The 19,206-nt window shown below is 35.8% G+C and overlaps 2 protein-coding genes across 2 annotated transcripts; one reads left to right on the top strand and one right to left on the bottom strand.

The window, feature by feature from the left end:
- Window positions 1–716: 716 nt before the first annotated feature.
- LOC105977267 (uncharacterized) lies at window positions 717–7,333 on the bottom strand. The gene is made up of 5 exons (XM_088814931.1): window positions 7,307–7,333; window positions 6,862–6,977; window positions 6,270–6,665; window positions 2,199–2,459; window positions 717–2,088 (listed from the first exon to the last, which is right to left on the bottom strand). The coding sequence occupies exons 1-5, from the start codon at window positions 7,331–7,333 to the stop codon at window positions 717–719; spliced, it is 2,172 nt and encodes a 723-aa protein (XP_088671057.1).
- A 4,344-nt stretch (window positions 7,334–11,677) lies between these two features.
- On the top strand, window positions 11,678–17,318 carry LOC105977127 (Metallopeptidase M24 family protein). Its single transcript, XM_088826472.1, has 14 exons — window positions 11,678–11,855; window positions 12,297–12,371; window positions 12,475–12,738; window positions 13,039–13,131; window positions 13,658–13,864; window positions 14,285–14,388; window positions 14,504–14,570; window positions 14,653–14,760; window positions 15,090–15,182; window positions 15,272–15,362; window positions 15,864–15,934; window positions 16,242–16,297; window positions 16,447–16,507; window positions 16,911–17,318. The coding sequence occupies exons 1-14, from the start codon at window positions 11,799–11,801 to the stop codon at window positions 17,022–17,024; spliced, it is 1,461 nt and encodes a 486-aa protein (XP_088682598.1). The 5' UTR covers window positions 11,678–11,798; the 3' UTR covers window positions 17,025–17,318.
- The last annotated feature ends 1,888 nt before the right edge of the window (window positions 17,319–19,206 follow it).

Genomic DNA, 19,206 nt, shown 5'->3' with positions numbered 1-19,206 from the left:
TGCAGTTGGAGTATTGCAGGAGACTTCTCCATTTTTTTTTGTCATTGGGAACTTGAATAGTCATATAGCTTCCCATCTCATATCAATGGCTGGCTTGTTTGTGCATTGGAAACTGGAGGAAAGGTCAGATCACCTCTCCTTGTAGACTACCAAAGTTCAACCGTCTTTGCAAAACTCATTATTATTAGAAACTGGAATGCTATTCATGGTCCAACTTTTACTGATTTATAGTGCGATTTATTTCATTTTTAACTTTCCTTAAAAAAACTCAAATTCGTCCGCTATTCCGTGTGTTATATTACGAAATTCACTCAATAATTTCGTGTATTCTTACACGAAATATAAGTGTTTATTGTTGTAGAACATGAAGGACGAAACTGTTGGATTGAAAACATTCTCAGTGACAAAAAACACGAAATTACACATTACATTTCGTGGATTTTTCCACGAAATATAAGGTAATGTTTCGTGAAATGTAGTACGAAATTACTAATTGATTTGTTTTTTTTTTAATTTAACCAATTTATTTTAGACACTCAAATAAATAAAATACATTAACATAAATATTCTTAAACTGAAGTAAAAAAAAACAAATTGACATAAAAATTCAAATACAAATACAAATTGAACTAAAATTCAAATACAACTACAAATTGATCTAAAATTCAAATACAAATATAAATTGAACTAGAATTCAAATACAACTACAAATTGAACTACCGATCAGACTTTAATTGTTCGTACAAGAGTAGTCGGGGTTTGAACATTTTGAGTAAGTGCCTCAGGTTTTTAGCTCTATGATCTACCCATGCCGGATGGATTGGTGGTAGAGGACTATTCACGACCAAATTAACAAACATGAAATGATTGTTGTGCAATGTCACAACAATCATACATGATAAGTGACCACTGTCAAACATAGAAAGGTAAGTCATACTCCCTACTTGGGTCAAAAGTACCACTAATGCACTGTATTTGGTAGCAATGTTCAATCCCATTTCATTCATGTCCATCCAATAAGCTTGAGGACAAGGCCCTGAGGTCCAGTCACACTTGTGTATGACCTCAATGTATCCAGTACTGCCAAACATCGTCGTGTACACATTAGCATGCTCGTATAACTCAATAAGCAACTCCCCTCTCACTTGCGGCCATCTTTCTCGATCCTCGTACACGGCTTGAGCAACGCACCGGTACCCACAGTCGCCATCCGCCATCACGTTAACATAATCTTGAATGAGACGGACCATAAATCTGGGCACGAAAGAATAAAAGTCGATTCCTTCATGTGCAGGTATTGTAGGCGCAACAGATTCTTGTGTGGGAATACGAGAACCACGACCTTTCATCTTCAATTGAGGCGTTCCATCAGTGCTTCTCTCAACCTTTGCTTTAGGAATCTTTGCACCAGATGAGGTTTGGCGACCCTTGGAACCACAAGACGACTTAACTGTCTCCTCACCCATATGATACTGCCATATGGAAGGGTCTCTCTTTGTCGAGTTATTCTTTGGTCGTCCTTTGGTCTTAACAAATGATGTCTCGGACAGATGGGACGTAGACGGATAAACGATGCCACGCAATGAGGCCACGGGATTTATCTTACTCGTGTAATTCATCTTCTTAAAATTGAAATTCAGGTCATCAATCTGTCTATCAACAATCTCCTCGCGGTTTACTTGATACTCGGGTAGCTCCGAAGGCTCAACTGCCATGGTACTCCAGAATGGATGCAAGTCTGAAATGACGAACGTGTCATTATCTTCCATTTTCTGCATAATTTTGCACGCGCATGGGAGCCCATGAGTATTCCAAAGATAGTGTGTGCAAATACTCGGATCTTGCATCGTCGGGGACTCCATCTCTTGATCCAATTTCTCTAATGCCAGATGCGTAACATAACAAATCAAACCCTGAAAAAACAGCCATGCTGCAGTATGCTTCCTTATCTGGGATGATAACGAAAAATCGCACTTCAGCTGACTAATTTGGATATAAATTTGGTCCCGAAGTTTGCCTTGCACATTATCCAGACCTCCGGTCGAAGCATTTAACCAACCCTTCGCAGAAGAATGAGCACTCTCCACCCTATCCAATTACAACAACAATCAAAGTATACAACGACAATCAAATTACAAAATAAATATTATGTTTATATAATATATTTTAATCATTTAAATAACTAAAACATGTAATACCTATTGGTGCTCGTGTTGCCAAAATGATACACATCGTGATTATAGGCTCGAACAAACTCCTCCTTGTATATCAACCACGTATCATTCAAATACTGTATCAGTCTAGGATATCCTCCATACCGTCGAACAATTTCATTGTAATTGTAATGATACTCTTCTTCGGTTTCTGATTTCACCAGCTTAGCCCACAACACACGTCGGAATATTAAACCTTGGTCTTTGTTGCCTCCCATAAATTTCGTCGCATTTGCCTCAACATTTCTGTTTATATGGAATATACACAACATATTATACGAAACTGGGAAGACATTTGGCAGTTCTTTCAAAAGACCCAGCTCCCTGTCTGTCAAGATCGCATCAGGTTCGACACCATCTAGAAACTCTTTCAAACAATTCAATGTTCACTCGTAGGTGTCTGTATCTTCATGCGACATAAATGCAACAACAATCGTAAAATTCCTCCCAACTGGAGTTATCCCAATTATTTCTAAAAGAGGCATTCCATACCTACAACAATGTTGTTTTTGTTAGAATAGGTTACCAACAAGCCAACTTGTGGCTGTGGTCTTTCCATTTATTATTGTAATAAACAAACTTTTTTCGTATTAATGATAAAACACCTTGGCATTCTATATATTTGTCCCTTTGTCACAAGCATAGATATAGTCCTTACAGTAATTACAAGTACGAGTAATTGATCGTTATGATCGTGAGATATTTACTTTGGTATTTTAACTGTTAAACGTGTTCCTAGTCGAAGGGTTACGCCACCAATGAGGATATCGGCCTTTCTCATTAAGAGACTAGCACTTGGTGTATGTGTATTGTATCTCATCAGTAAACGGTATTGTGATATCGGCATGCATAAGTGGGTGCTCGTAAGTTGACGAGTTCACTGAACTCCCTCACCCTAGAAATCTCTAAGTGGTTCCCAATAATCGAGTAGAGATATCTATGGTATAGTTGTACACCATTAGTCCTTATGACCTAGACATCACCGTGACTTCACTAGAGGACCAGCTGTATCGTGACCTGTCCCTCAGTTCCACCGAGGACCATCCCAAGGGCCAGTGTTCATGCAGTCCGAAATCTAGTGGGAGGTATGTGCATTGTAGTCGGGGATTCGATCGTTAGAATAGTCTTGGATGTCCTGTGTGTTCTCATAGTTTGTAATCTCTCTAAGTCTCTGGCCAGAGCTGACTAAGTGATGATTAGAGAATTCGATTCTCTAAACCATGCACGTAACGATTACAACACTTAGAACGATCGCACACTCATTGAACTACTAAGGAGGTCTCGATGAACCAATGCCTCTAGTTCAATCGGGACATATGAATCGAAGGGATCGTACTATACGCTAACTATATCAAAAGGTTCTTGCAAGCACTTCATTTGTATCTAGGGAATCATGACGCGTAGTTGCCAGACGCCAATCTTGATTCGTTGGGTGATTAAGGTGAAACGAGCTTCATCTTAATCGTAACTCTGAGGGACGAGTTTTGACCACAAACGGTTGTGGGCCCACGGCTAGCTTACACCAGAACCATCGAGGGTCACACTGCTCGTGCACATGAGATCTTTGAATAAACGGTCAGAGATAAAAATGGTTTATCTTTGCATGATTATAAGTCAATATGATTGGGTCCAACATTCGTAATTTGGAATTATGAATGAGAATAAGAAAAGGAAAAGAATAGGCGAACATCTTAGTGGACTTTCTAAATCGGGAAGTTTCCAAATTTAGAAAGTGCACTGAATTAGGGTTTCCACTTTTAGAAAGTTGGAAATCGAGAGTTGGCACTCGTAATGACGAGGACATTATAATGATTCCGAAAATGTAATCATTACAATTTTCCGATCATTGAATTGAGAGAAACGAGCGAATAAAAGACTAACGAACTTAAGCTGTTGGGCCCGGTCCAACTTAAGCTCGTTAGGGCTTTTATGCAAGACACTATAAATACTTGATTTATAGGTCTTGCACACACGATAGAGAACTCGAAACCCTTACCCTATCCGCTCTCTCAATCGACCATCTTCTCACGCGGCCACCACCGCCGTCGCCGCCGCCAACTCGCCGGAATCGGCCATCTCTTGGCCGATCCTATTGGTAGATCTTTTTCCTTTTATTCTTTCCATTTTATTCTAACTATTTCGTGTCTAGTGCCACGTTTTAGTAGATCGGAGTATACGAGGTGAAATCCGAGAGGAGGAAGATCGAAGAATCGAGGAGCAGCCCCTGAGCCGACGACGCACGCGCCTCCACGCGCCGCCCGAAGACAGCGCGTGAATCACACGCGCCACCGTAGCTCGGATCATCGCCGCTGCCGCTTCTCCGTTGCTCCCCCGGATTGCACGGATTGGTTTCCGTGGCAATCTAGCTTTGCTTAGTACGCCTACCTCACGCTTCAAGAGGTATTTTCGAATCCGGTATTCATTTGATAATGATTTAATTAGATTAAAATTACGCATGTTCGTCTTAGTAGTTCGTTTCATGAATTTGTATGTTTTGTATGTTTACATGAAATTCATGATTTATTGCGAGCATACTATTTGATTTAAACGCGAGCATGCTAGTTGATTTAAATTCGATTAAGTAATTAAGCTTGTATGTTGTTTTTAATTTCGCTGGAAGCGCAAAGGTACGCAATTAATTGTTTTCAATTATCGGGCATGTGTTAAGTGATTTAAATTTGTTTAAATCGCATAAATTTTTTGTTTTCCGCTGCGTACACATGTCTGATACCCAATAGTTGCGACAAACGAAAGCATGGTTGTTCACACGTTTCTCAATGAAGGATTTGGGAGAAGCATCTTACGTATTAGGAATATAGAGATAGAGCAAAAAAGATGCTTGGCTTATCCCAAAGCCTGTACATAGACACCGTTATGAAACGGTTTAGCATGGAAGAATCCAAGAAGGGATTCTTGCCAATGTCCCATGCGGGTTCGTCTCTCGAAATCTATGTGTCCTCAGACACCTAGTGAAATCGAGGAGATGAAAAGGACACCTTATGCTTCTGCCATGGGAAACATAATGTATGGCATGTTATGTACGAGACCCGATATTGCGTATACTGTGAGTGTCACAAGCCGATATCAGTCTAACCTCGGTCCAGCTCACTGGAAGGCCGTAAAGGATATCCTCAAGTACTTAGGAAGGACTAAGGATATATTTTTGGTCTATGGGGGTGCCGAGTTGAAATTAGAGGGCTTACCCTATCCGCTCATCTCTCTCTCCCGCGGCCACCACCGCCGCCGCCGCCATCAAGTCGCCGGAATCGGGCTCCCCTTGGCTTATTGTCTTGGTAGTTCTTTTCTGTTTTCGTTTCTTCCGTTTATTCTAACTATTGCGTGTCTAGTGCCGCGTTTTAGTAGATCAAAGTATACGAGGTGAAATCTAAGAGGAGGAAGATCGAAGAATCGAAGAATCGAGGAGCAACTCCGAGCCAATGACACACGCGCTCCAACGCGCCGCCCGAAGACAGCGCGAGTTCCTCACGCGCCGCCGTTCCTCACGAAGTCGCCGCCGCGCTTCGCTGTCGCCGCTCCCGGATTGCACGGATTGGTTTCTGTGGAAATCTTGCTTCGTTTCGTGCGCCTACCTCACGCTTCAAGAGGTAAAGTTTTGAATTCGTATTCGTTCGAAATTAATTTAATTATATTAAATTATGCATGATCGTTTTCGTACTATGTTTTATGAATTTGTATGTTTTAAGTGATTACATGAAATTCATGATTTAGTGCGAGCACATTAATTGATTTAATGCGAGCATGCTAATTGATTTAATGTCGATTAAATAATTCGCATGTATGTTGTTTTTAATTTCGCTGGAAGCGCAAAGGTACGCAATTAATTGTGTATAATTATCGGGCATGTGATTATGTGATTTAAATTTGTTTAAATTCGCATAAAATTTTTGTTTTCCGCTGCGTACACGTGTCTGATTCCCAACATTTTTTACATATTTAAACAATACAATACATTAAAACACAATAATCATAATTTAAACAATCGTAATTTTTACTTACTTATTGGTTTTGTATGTGCAGTCCATCAATATAACATACGGGAACAACCGTAGTAACTTAATAGATTCGGGACATGCAAACATAACATCTGTAATTGTGTTGCTCGTTTCACTATCGACGCGATGCCAATATCGATACTCGCCTTGTTGAAAGTTATGCATCATAAACTGAATAACAGTCATGCCCTCCATTTCCTCAGATTTAATCTTGGCCAACTCATTGTAAACATGCTTCATAGAGGTTTGTATCTTCGGATCATCTTTTCTTAATCTATCCATGATTAGCATTGGCTTCACGTGAGAATTTCTCAATTCTTTAATTCTTGCTTTCTGTTGTGGAGTTATACGACTAGTCGTACCTTGTCCGTGAGGAAACAAAACCGGAGGATGAGTATGCCTGCCATCGCTGACAGTCAACCGCCATAATTCATCAAACCTTGACTTTTTGCCAATCAATTTGAACGGACAACCACATTTTTATGCTCCAGTGTTTCTAGGATCTTCCACATCGATATTCATTTGTCGGCCATGTACGTATTTGTCACACGTCAAGTACTGTGCATTCTCCCTTCTAGACTGACAAATCAAACGGTGACAATGACTAACTGCAGTTGATTTGGAGTTTGGCCCACTTGATTAATTCTTCCCTACTATCGAACACAATATCAACTTGGAAGAAGTGAGAGAAATCTTCATATTCGTTTCGCTCCAAAACCGAAGGATCAAAATACAGATTGTCTTCATATGGCTGCGTAAATAAAAAAAAAGTTAGATACTTGCACAAAAAAATAAAATAAAAAAATAACTAGGGATTTCGTGTAAAAGTACACGAAGTAAGTATATACATTTCGTGTAGTAATGTACAAAACGCATAACAAAACAGTTTACTGCAGTTTCGTGTTGTTTTACACGAAATAATAGCTATAATTTCGTAGTGTTTTATACGAAATTACTGGAAAACACGAATATGGTGTTAATTTCGTACAAAACACCACGAAACAACTTGAATAATTTCGTGATATTCTACACGAAACGACTGAAAATCGAAACAAATCAGACAAAAACGTAATTTTTTACCTCATTTACGGGATCGATGTTGGCCATCTTGATAATTGTTGGGTTTTAACTGATTTCTACGAAAAGAAATCACGATCTACAAAAGTCGATATATTTGGAGGTTGAGAGGATTTTGAAAAGGTTAAAGGGTTTCTGACAAATGAATTATTACACACTGTATTGGAAAAAAATGCACTATGAATAGTAAGCCCCTTATTAGAAATCGTATCAACAAGGGTCATTTATACAAATGGTGTAACAGTGTAAACACGGTTAACAAAAATAGTGTATTTTTTTTTTATAATTTACAAAAGTTGTTTAAAACTCCACTAAAAGAGGCGATTTTTGGACAAAAGCTGACAAAAGAATTTTCCTAGCAGTAATATGCATTTCTAATATATATATATATATATATATATATATATATGCACAAATTTGTTTCGGTGGTAGTTTTTCATCGATCCGAAAGTTCGCCTCACGCTTCAAGAGGTAATTTTCGAACCCGTTTTTAATTGGTGTTAATTTAATATGATTAAATTAAATATTTATATTTGTAGTATGTTTTTCATGAATGTTGTTGTGTAATTGTCAATGCATGATTCGTGATTTACTACGAGCATGATATGTGATTTAATTAGCGAATTAATAATATGCATGTTGCTTTAATTTTCGCTGGAAGTATTTAGGTACGCAAAACATACTACAAATATAAATATTTAATTAATTGTGAAAGACGCCACAATCAATTGTGAAAGATTGGTTGATAAGTCGGGATGAATGCACGGAATCCTTTGATATGTTCGAAAAGTTCTTAAAGAGATAGAGAGAATAATCTCAAAATACGATGCACAATCCGTCTATAATAATAAGTCATATTGGCAACCTATTTATAAGTCCTAAAAAGACACTTTTTTTCACTAGGAAAAAGACTCCTACGTAAACTATAATAAGAAAACTAATAATTAAGCTAATTCTAACCATAAAACAACTCTAAACTAATAAAAACATAATAAATCATAACTAAAAACGTTCAAAATAAATTAAATAACTACTTCAACTCGACTTCTCGAGCACCATTCTAAACTCGCGTTGACATTTTGGTTTATACATGCAGAAACTTCAAGCTCGATTTCGATACTGTTCCACTTCGAATCACTCTTAGCTCTAAACATGAAAGTTGTAGATCTTTGAGTTATCTTTCCGAAGGTGTCTTAGCAACATTCACTGGATGTCGGAGAGAGTTATATTCCGAATGGTAAAGCTACCAGAAACATGCGAGAATTTTGGGATGCAGGATTTGGCTTGTCCAATGAATTTCCCTCTTCATTTTCTTCCAATTCCACACTATGGAATCTTCAAAGGTCTGATTCAAATCTTTATGATTCAAGGCCAACTTGAATAACTTCTGCAAACTCGTACGCTTTCGTTTCTTCAAATTCTTCATCTTTGAGCTTGTCAGGATCGTAATTTTCCCCATCCTTGAAAGGATTTGTCCCCGAATCCGGACAAATATCAAAAGGAGCATATAGAAACCATCTTTCACGATCACCCTTCAACAATTGTGGCTCATATTGTCTAGAATAGTCCAAAGCTAATACACTCAACTTTGTCACCGAAGTATAGATAGTCACATTAGTACAACCAACTCCATCAATAATTAAACTGGAAGATACACATTCATGGCACTAAATAGGAACAAGATAATCTTCGTGTATTGCATAACCAACTTCATCAACATGCAAATTTGGACTTTGCACTCCGATTAGCTCGGCATTAACTTTGATGCATGGTTGGTTTGTATCATCCTCAACCTCTTTAAAAGGATTTGCCCTCGAATCCGAATCTTCTTTTCTTTTAACTAGTGGCACGAGTTTGCATTTTTCTTCCCCCTTGGACTCGAGGTCATGACTCTCATTTACCTCTTCCACAACTATCGTATCAACAATTTCCAAATTTTCTTGAGTGTTCTCGTCATCAAAAGCTTTACAAGTATCATCATTTCCATGTGATGGTAAAGACTCACCCTTTCTCTTCAATTCCTCGTAGACCAACCACAAATTCATGAACGGCTTGTTCAAACACTCACAAGCGACATAACCGAAATCCAAACACCAAAAACATTTAATATCATAAGTTGTGAGAGACTGTAAATTTGAGTTACCTCATTCTTTCGTCTCGAATTGAATCTCGGTTTTGAATTGCTCTCTTTTGGGTTTTTGTAATGGTTCTCCCGTTTGGCTTGCTGAAGGTCTCCTATGTGATTTCCAACTCGATGAACTTCTTTCTTCTAACATAGTAGCTCTCCTCAACCTTTTCAATTGTATTTCCCTAAAATATTGTGAAGGAACAAACCTCCTTTTGATAATTGCCTTCACAAACTCCCAATCTTCAATTGGTAGTTTGCCACAACGGCGCATAGTTAAGACAAATGGGTCCCACCAAATAATTGAATAGTCAATGAACGCTTCAACGGCAAGTTTCACCTTCTTCTTTATAGAATAGTCATGACAATCGAATACGAGCTCAACATTTCCTTCCCATTGAACGTACGAATAATGTTCACTCTTACCTTGGAAATATGGTATTTTCAAGTTGATTGAACAGAAGTTTTGATCTAATCCATCTCTTTCTTGACCACAATATCCTTGACTCAGTCTATGCAATCTGGACTCGTCCCGTAATCTCCCTCCTTGATGTGTAAGCGATCACACCGAAACTTCCATCATCATAAAACTTTATCAAGGTGGGGCATAACAGGTTGGTGAAAGTCACATCTTACGTGTTGCTCTCGAACATGTCGAACATTGGCGCAGTTCATTAATTTGATCATGGAGTCTCTCAAACACCATATGTAGGGGCTGGAAGCGTTTCTCCAATGTCGACATACTAATTTGCTCCATCCTTTCTCATTTACAACCCTTCCCGGACATAGTCAAAGAAAACATTTCCTTGCATATCCTTTTTAATGACACTTACAAAACATACCTTAGACTCTAAGCAACTGACAACAAAGAAGAAAACATCGATTTTTTTTTTGGTTTGAGGACTCGAAAGAACACAATTGAAGAGAAGATGAAAAGAAACTACAAGACTCAAGAAAGACAGACGAAAACAACATAGACAACGATGACACGAACAAAGGCAACGATACACAAACAATATGAGGCCAATGTGCAATTTTGATGAAATTAGAATTTAATAGATGGAAGTGATTTAAATTATCTCATGAGGGATATAAAATTAAGGAATAATTTTTTTTTGCAAAACTGTTTTTGGTCGAGACATATGTGCATTTAAGTCCACGTCCTTAGGATTATATACAATTCGCCCATTTCAATAACCGGGCCAAAACTTTAAAATATATTTGTAGGCTTGTACATGAAAAAAAAAATGATATCATTAGTGAAATTTCGATATCACCCTGGCCTAGGGGTGGTAAACGAATTGAGCCGACTCGTAAGCTTGATGAGCCGGCTCGAAAAAAACTCGAGCTCAAGCTCGAACTTTTTGACGAGTCGAGCTCGAGTTTTTTTTAGTTTTTCGTGAGCTCACGAACCGACTCGCATGCCTTATTTTTCTATTTTTATGTATTAATTTTTTTTAAATAATGTATAATTATAAAATATTATAGAAATAATATAAAAAGAACATGTAAATATTAGAAGATATATATAATTACAGTTTATTGTTTATTTTGTAATTTTATTATTATAATCTAAATAGTATTTAATAATAATAATAAAAAGGGTAAATTACACACACCCCCTGAGGTAAGCTTAAATAACTGTAAGGTCCCTGTGGTATCGATAATTACACTCAGCCCCCTGAAACGTAGTCAGAAACTCTAATGGGATAATGAATTGGATACGTTATTCCGATAGGGTTCTAACGGACTATTGGTTTCAGAATGTGGTGGAGACAACAAAGAGCTATGGGTGATTTAAGAAATGTTCGGGAATGTTCGGGGAGCCATGTCACCCCATATCTCTTTGTTGTCTTCACCACTTTCTGAAACCAATAGTCCGTTAGAACCCTATCGGAATAACGTATCCAATTCATTATCCCATTAGAGTTTCTGACTACGTTTCAGGGGGCTACGTGTAATTATCGATACCACAGGGACTTTACAGTTATTTAAGCTTACCTCAGGGGGGTGTGTGTAATTTACCCTAATAAAAAAAAAAAACTCAAAATGAGCTCGAGCTCGACAAAATGGACGCGAGCTCGAGCTCGAGCTAAAAACGAAATTTGACGAGCTCAAGTCCGACAATATAACTCGAGCCTGCCAAAACAAGCGAGCTCGGCTCGTTATTATGGGTACAGAGAACTAGAGGGGAACAAAAGTAATTATTGAATAAGTCAGGGGTCTTAAACCCTAAATTTAACCGAGAACTCTGAACAAAAACTTCTACAGATTTTCGCTAAATACAAGTACTCTTTTGCACTGACTACCAACAGCGTAGAATCTAACATACAAACGCAGAAGCAGCATAAAGAAGGGATTGAAGTGAATATGCATATTCTTCGTAGAAATCTACTGCAGAGATTTACCTCCAATTTCTTCAATCAAGTTCGTACTTTCCCCATTTTTCCTTCTCCGCATATGTACGATTTTTACGGAATCATTACTTCTTCTACGCTTGTTGATATTCCGATTTTTTTTTTTTTTTTTTTTATTTCATAATACGGACGATTCAATTGAGTAATCAGTAGTTTGAAGTGACGAAATCTTCTCTGTAGTTGCATTTTCAATTTTTGTAGTTAGCATTTTGATGGAGAGAGAAGATGTGTGGTTATTTGAATTTAATTAATACACAATTTCTAGGGTATTGTTTGGCATAAAGTTTGAATCATCTTAATTATATATTGGATCTTTCTTCTTATGCATTACAGGAGAAACCCCTCTTTAGTATTTTACATTTTTGATGGAGTGATTGTGATTTTGTTTCATGTTCTTATATACATTGTTAAGTGAAATATATTAAAATTCTTTCGACATATTTCCGGTTAGGTAGCAAAGGCGAGAAAATTATCTAGTAGAACAGTTGTTGATGTGGGGCAACCGACCTCCAGCACTCATCCTCAGGTATCGTCTCTCGAATACTCGTGTGTCATTTCACTATCATGATTATTATTTATTTTCGGATGAAGAAGTTGTTTAATCTTTCCATTTTAATCTATTTTTTTAGTTATTAAAGGAAGGGGAGATTACCCCTGGCATAAGCAGTGATGAGTATCTATGGAGACGGAAGAAGTTGTTGGAACTTCTTCCGGAGAATTCTTTGGCGATTATTGCATCTGCCCCTGTGAAGATGATGAACGATGTTGTGCCTTACACTTTTCGACAAGACGCCGATTATCTCTATATAACTGGCTGTCAACAGCCGGGTGGCGTTGCTGTCTTGGGCCATAACTGCGGGTTATGCATGTTCATGCCAGAAGCGAGTCCCCATGTAAGCCGAATATTATTATTTGTCCGCCTGTGGTTAAGTTAGTTTAGATTAATTTCTAGTGAAATAAAATATTTCAGGAAATATAATGGTATGTATTGTTGTAACTATTTTTTTTCTCAGTAAAATTACTTAACCCCTTTTAACATAAGGGAATGCAGTCGTAATTTCCGACGGATAGAATTGCAAATTATTTCAATTTATTGGAAAAGATTTCTTGTCTATGAATAACAGCTATTTCTATCACTCCACCGTAAAAACAAGAATTTGCACTTGAATTAGCAGTTGATGAATCTGTTTCAGGATATTATTTGGCAAGGTGAGGTTGCTGGAGTTGATGCAGCTCTAGGCACATTCGAGGCTGATGAAGCGTACCCGATAAGTGCTTTGGATAAGGTGAATTGAACTCTTCTCTTTGGTTTCATTTGGATGATCATTTTTTAGGGAGGGATTTAAATCCAAAATAGAAAATCCATGGAGCTGGTTTGGATTGAGTCATTTTACAATGTATTTGAAATCCTTAGCTCTAATTTGAAGTTATTTTTTAAGCAAATGTGGTGGATTTCAAATGCCTCCCATTTGAAATCCTTAGCTCTAATTATACTTTTTACTCTTATTATCAATCATACAGTACCATCATGTGTGTGTGTGTGTGTGTGTGTGTGTGTGTGTGTGTGTGTGTGTGTGTGTAATAGAAGAGAGAACTACATAAATTGAGCCAATCAAAACCTATCAATTTAGATGAATAAAATATTCAACAATCTTAAGGTGGTGCAGTATTCGGAATCCATTGAATTTTAAATGTGATCTTGATTTCATAAGTCTCATTAATTCATGGTCTATCGACTGTCAGTGGAAAATACGAGTTCGTTTTGCTTCTTTTTATTCACGTGGTTAATTTTTTTCAACTATTATTTTGCAGATCCTCTCAAGCATGATAAAAAACTCAGACAAATTATTCCATAATGTGAATACAGCAAATTCTTCTTATACGGAGTTGGTGCCTTTTCAACGAGCAGCCTCCGATGGCAAAGTGAATGACTTTTCAGTTTATAGTCATGACGCACGGTGGATCAAATCTGAAGCTGAGCTTAATTTGATGAGAAACTCTGCGTCTATAGCTTGTCAGGTACTAATGCTAAAGTTAGGAGTTTGTAGTCAATTATTCAACCACTCGGATTATACCTTGTGACTATCTTAACTTTGATATAATGATAATTCAGTTTACTGCAATAAAACCATCAGTCAGTACTGAATCGCTCTATCTTAATTGATTCTTTATTTTAAAGATCCTCTGTTAATTATGTTCAGCTGGTATTAAGAAAAGAATATATTTATATAAGCATGTTTTTAATGTCAAAATGACAAACATAATGTATTGCTATCAATAATTCGTATGCAATTTGAAAATGGTGATTATGGGAAGATTTATGAACGATAATAGTTTAATTTGTGCTAATACTTAGACCACATGCTCAAAGTATATGATAGTCCGTAGTTTTCATTATGTTAATATATTTAAATTCTGACATGTTGTATTGTTGGATAGTCTCTTCTGCAGACGATGTTGCATTCAAAATTATTTCCTAATGAGGGTTTGTTGTCAGCCCAGTTTGAATACGAATGCAAAATGAGAGGTGCCCAAAGAATGGCGTAAGTTTTTTTTTTTTTTTTTTAATTTTATTTTATATATCCTTGTAGAAGTTGGCCATAAGCAGAAGATGACCGTATATTCTCACATGCCAAGGTTTTAATTTTGATTGTATAGGTTCAATCCTGTGGTTGGTGGTGGTCGTAATGGCAGTGTCATACATTATGCTAGAAATGATCAGACAGTGAGTGATATTTAATTATTTATGTCTGATTTTTCCATGTTTATAACGATGTAAGTAAAAGCTGTAATAACTTGTTTAACAGATTGAGGATGGGGACCTGGTTCTAATGGATGTAGGATGTGAGTTTCATGGTTATGTTAGTGATCTTACTCGTACATGGTCGCCCTGCGGAAGATTTTCGTCAGTTCAGGTAGTTATGTTTCTTGTTGTCGACTTGCCACAAACTCTTAAGTGGATAAAACAGAAAAACTCGTATGCTATTTTCTTTTTGTTACAATAGGATTTTTCTGTCTTTGGTTGACCGATTATTTGCTGGATTAGAAATACGAGATGCTACGTTCGCCGATATAGATGATTTCTTCAGAAAGCAATGGTCTATGATACAGATCTAGAGAATCTTTATTGCACATTTAAACACGTTGCCGATAAATAAGTAACTTAAATTCTCGTCCAAAATGAAGTCTCAGGAATTTCGAATCGAGCTAGAGAGTAAAAAAATCTATTTGAAACATATTGCAGGAAGAACTTTATCACCTTATATTGGAAACAAACGAAGAATGTTTGAGACTCTGCAAACCAGGCACGACCATTCGGGAGATACACAACTATTCGGTAAAAAAACTGATCTAACTACCTCTTTATTGTATTCTCGATCTTTTTAGATCAATGGATTGATCATATATTATTGTGGTTTTGGGTAGGTAAACAAGATGCGGAAAGGATTCAAAGAGCTCGGAATATTGAAAAGAGATACTCCTCAGCATTACCAGTTCTTGAACCCAACCAGCATAGGTTTGTTTCTACTATTTCATCCACTTTTAGAAACTAAGGGTCCATTTGGATGGGGGGATTTGGGGAGGGATTTGATTTGGGGAATGGATTTGAAATGACTCCAATTTTGGAGTCATTTGAAATCCATCACTATTGCTCCAAAATCAACTAAAAAGGAGGGGTGGGGATTTGAAATCCATCTCCAAATCCCTCAATCCAAACAAGTCCGAGGGATTTGTTATTATGGATTTGAAATCCCTCCCCCAAATCCCTTCATCCAAATGCACCCTAATATTTGTTTTCAGATAAAATGGTTGCCAACAATTCATAGTTACAGTACAACCTCAATAAATTAATACTCGGATAAGTTAACAACCTCGCTTAAATCATAATTTCTTGCAGTCCCGACTCGGTAAAAACGTACTAAATTTTTCGTTCGATAATATAATATCTTGCTAAATTAATAGAATTTTGCCGGTCCCGACTGTATTAATTTATAGTTTAACTGTATTTGTTTTCAAGGTCACTATCTTGGAATGGATGTCCATGATTGCTCCAAAATCAACTACGATCGCCCGCTGAAACCCGGTGTTGTAAGTTTCACATAGTAAAAATATTTTTGGATTTTTACGTCATTCACTTAATAAAATATTTTGGTTTAAAATTTTATGTTTTGAATTTATTAACATTTTGGTTTAAAACTCATTATCTTTCATGCGATGTTTATAAGCACAACGTATTTCAATCTGCTATCTTTTTGGGAACCCATTTCCTAAGTTTGTTTTATTTATTAGTTGGTTTATTTGCCATTGCAACTGTGCTATTTCCATCGAGAAATTTGTATTTTGAGGTTAATAGTTGCTATATGTGTATTTCTTATGTAACTTTTGCAATGGGCAGGTAATCACAATTGAACCGGGGGTTTACATACCTTCAAATTCTGATGCTCCCGATAGGTACGTTTGTTGCTTTACCAAATTGATCCCTTCGGTTGACTTGCTTCTATTTTTTTTTTTTATTTTTTTTTTTCGGAGTTAGAGCTCTCTTTCTATCTATATGTCCATACGAATCATTATAACTCAAGTAGAGCATGAAATATATGCAGGTATCGAGGCATTGGGATCAGAATTGAAGACGAAGTTCTCATCACAGAGTCGGGATATGAGGTAATTACTTCATATCATGTTACCGTAAATATTACTCCCTCTGTTCCAAATTAACTATCGCTTTGGGGATTTTTTTTCTTGTTCCATATTATCTGTCACTTTAGAATTTCAATAATGCACTAGTTACCATTTTCTCAATTGTGCCCTTATCACTCTTAAGTAGTTGAGAGATAATTAATGGAAATAATAGTTAAAAACAAGGGTATTTCAGTCACACTATATACTTTTTTTCCTTCCTAAAATGCATGCATATTTTATTAGTTTTCTTATTATGTGCGCAAAAACCCAAAACGACACTTATTTCGGAACGGAGAGAGTACTTACTATTCTATTGCAACTTTCTAAAATCTATATACACAAATATCGATAAATTTTATTTATTCGAAATGTTATTCATGAGTAGGTACTTACCGGCTCAGTGCCGAAAGAAATTAAGCACATGGAATCATTGCTCAACAATTTGTGTAACGGGATGGGGACGGAGACTCAAAACACCGTGAGAACGGCTTTTAGTTGAGCACTTTCTATAATTTAATATTCAATTGGAAAATGGCAACCAAGCTATATTTTCCAATTTCGAAATTGCTTTTTGTTATGCATTCTTGGCCCAGAAGCTCTCTAGCCCTGCTCCTGCATTTGTTACTGTACCATTTTTTCTATTCTGCAAGTATTTTTCAGGTTATTTATTTATTTATTTATTTTATAATTCATAAAGTACTCTTGATATGATTAAATTTTGCTGCCATCAGTGGCTGCATGTGTAAATAATGCCCTTTAGATTTTTAACCATTACCAGAATGGTCTTTGTATTGCTTTTTTTTTTTTTTTTAATTCAATTTGGGGCTGGACACTAATCTCATAAGATACTTGTTTTTTCATATATATATATATATATATATATATATATATATATATATATATATATATGTTTCCTTCGATTTTCTTTTCCCTCTATGAATGCTGAAATTTTATCGATACGAAAAATAGTGTACAACTCGGTATGAAGCTTGTGAGAGTGCGACTCGTTTGCCAGAGCATCTGCAACATGGTTTTGTTAACTGAAGATACGAGTTACTATCCCTTCCAGCTCCTTAAAATTTCCAGATACCCACCTAGTACGCGAGAATGCTTTTTGTTTCTTCACCTAAATTCTAGTATACTAGTTATTGTTATCATGGGTTTTAACGTTAATATTTAATCTAAAATTGTCCAATCTTTTTGGGCAAATTATGAGAAACCCCTGATGTAAGCTTTAATTACGAATTTTCCTAATGTTTGCGTGATTATGAAAATTCCCCTAAGGTATGTTGTCGTCTAAGTCTTACACGGTCCCTCTACAGTGTTACTTTTTACGGGATATTTTTGATTATGTGGAATATTCCTCTGAAAATGTTATTTTTGTCGTTGGTGGTAATTGTAAGCATATTAATTACTTAGGGGTAAATTGGAATATTATTTAAAAATCCATAGTTATTCTTAATTTTAAGGCTACAATGTATTTCTTCATTTTATAATTATTAAAAATAGAAAATTATATAAAAAAGGATTAAACATATCTTGTAACACTAAAAGTTTTTATTTGTTTTGTTTATATTTTTATAATTTTTATTCAATAAAATCAATTTTATATATTTTGAAAATATTCTCGTATTTCTTATTTGAAGTTACAAATATTTGTATTATTACAAAAATTATATATTCAATATAAATAAACCATTAGAAAAAGAATAAAAAAATTGCAACTCATTGCGATTAGAGAAAGTATTGCTTTTATTTATTTCTTCTAAGGGATATTAGGATAATTGTCAATATATTATTTTTTCGTCAAAAGTAACACCGTAGGAGGCCTATGTAACATGAGAAAGATTTTTGTAATTAGGCTTTACCTTAAGCTTCTTTTGATAATTTGCTCAATCATTTTGGACCGTATTCTTGTTAAGGGTGTTTTCAATTCGAAATCAGTTTGTTTTGCAGTCCCCTTTAAAACTTATTAACCAGCTTAAGTTGTGAAGAAAATGCAAAACTTGAAAAGATTATAGAAAAAGTTACAAATGACCTTGAGCTATGTCTGAATTTCAAATATCCCCTCTTCTTTATTACGTTGACCGATCAATAAAATAAACATAAAAAATAAAAAAATAATAATATTGATGTAGTTGACAGTATATTAATGTGTTTATACTAACTAGTAATTCACCCGTGCGATGCACGGAACCAATCTTTTTTAAAAATTATTTTGGATAAAATAAAACGAACGAAAACTTTGAACAATTGACATACATGTAAATAATACCAAAAAAAATGTTTTATTGAATCAAAATATACATTTGTTTGTGATTCAAATTCGCTGAAAATCTTTTTGCGAACACAACATTTCTCGTAAAGTTAGTTATATCGTCCGATTCTGAATTGATGAATATATTTATCTCAAATCTACTTTTAACTCTGGACATTGCGGCGTACAATTGCCTATGCCACCCTAATATTGACACTAATATTACACTAACAACAACTTCTACTACTAATACTAAAACCAACATTGATAATACTAATACCAATACAAATATTAATACTAAAATTAACACTAATAATACAAATATTAATATTAATCTTAATATTAATACGATTATTAATACTAATACTCTAATACTAACATTAATATCAACACTACTATTAACCAACACTCATTATGAGAGTTG

Source organism: Erythranthe guttata, chromosome 2, assembly GCF_056151865.1.
Source record: "Erythranthe guttata isolate IM_541 chromosome 2, IM_541, whole genome shotgun sequence".
NCBI classification, from domain to species: Eukaryota; Viridiplantae; Streptophyta; class Magnoliopsida; order Lamiales; family Phrymaceae; genus Erythranthe; species Erythranthe guttata.
Note: the sequence above shows the minus strand (reverse complement) of the source record. Positions and strands in the feature narration are given on the sequence as shown.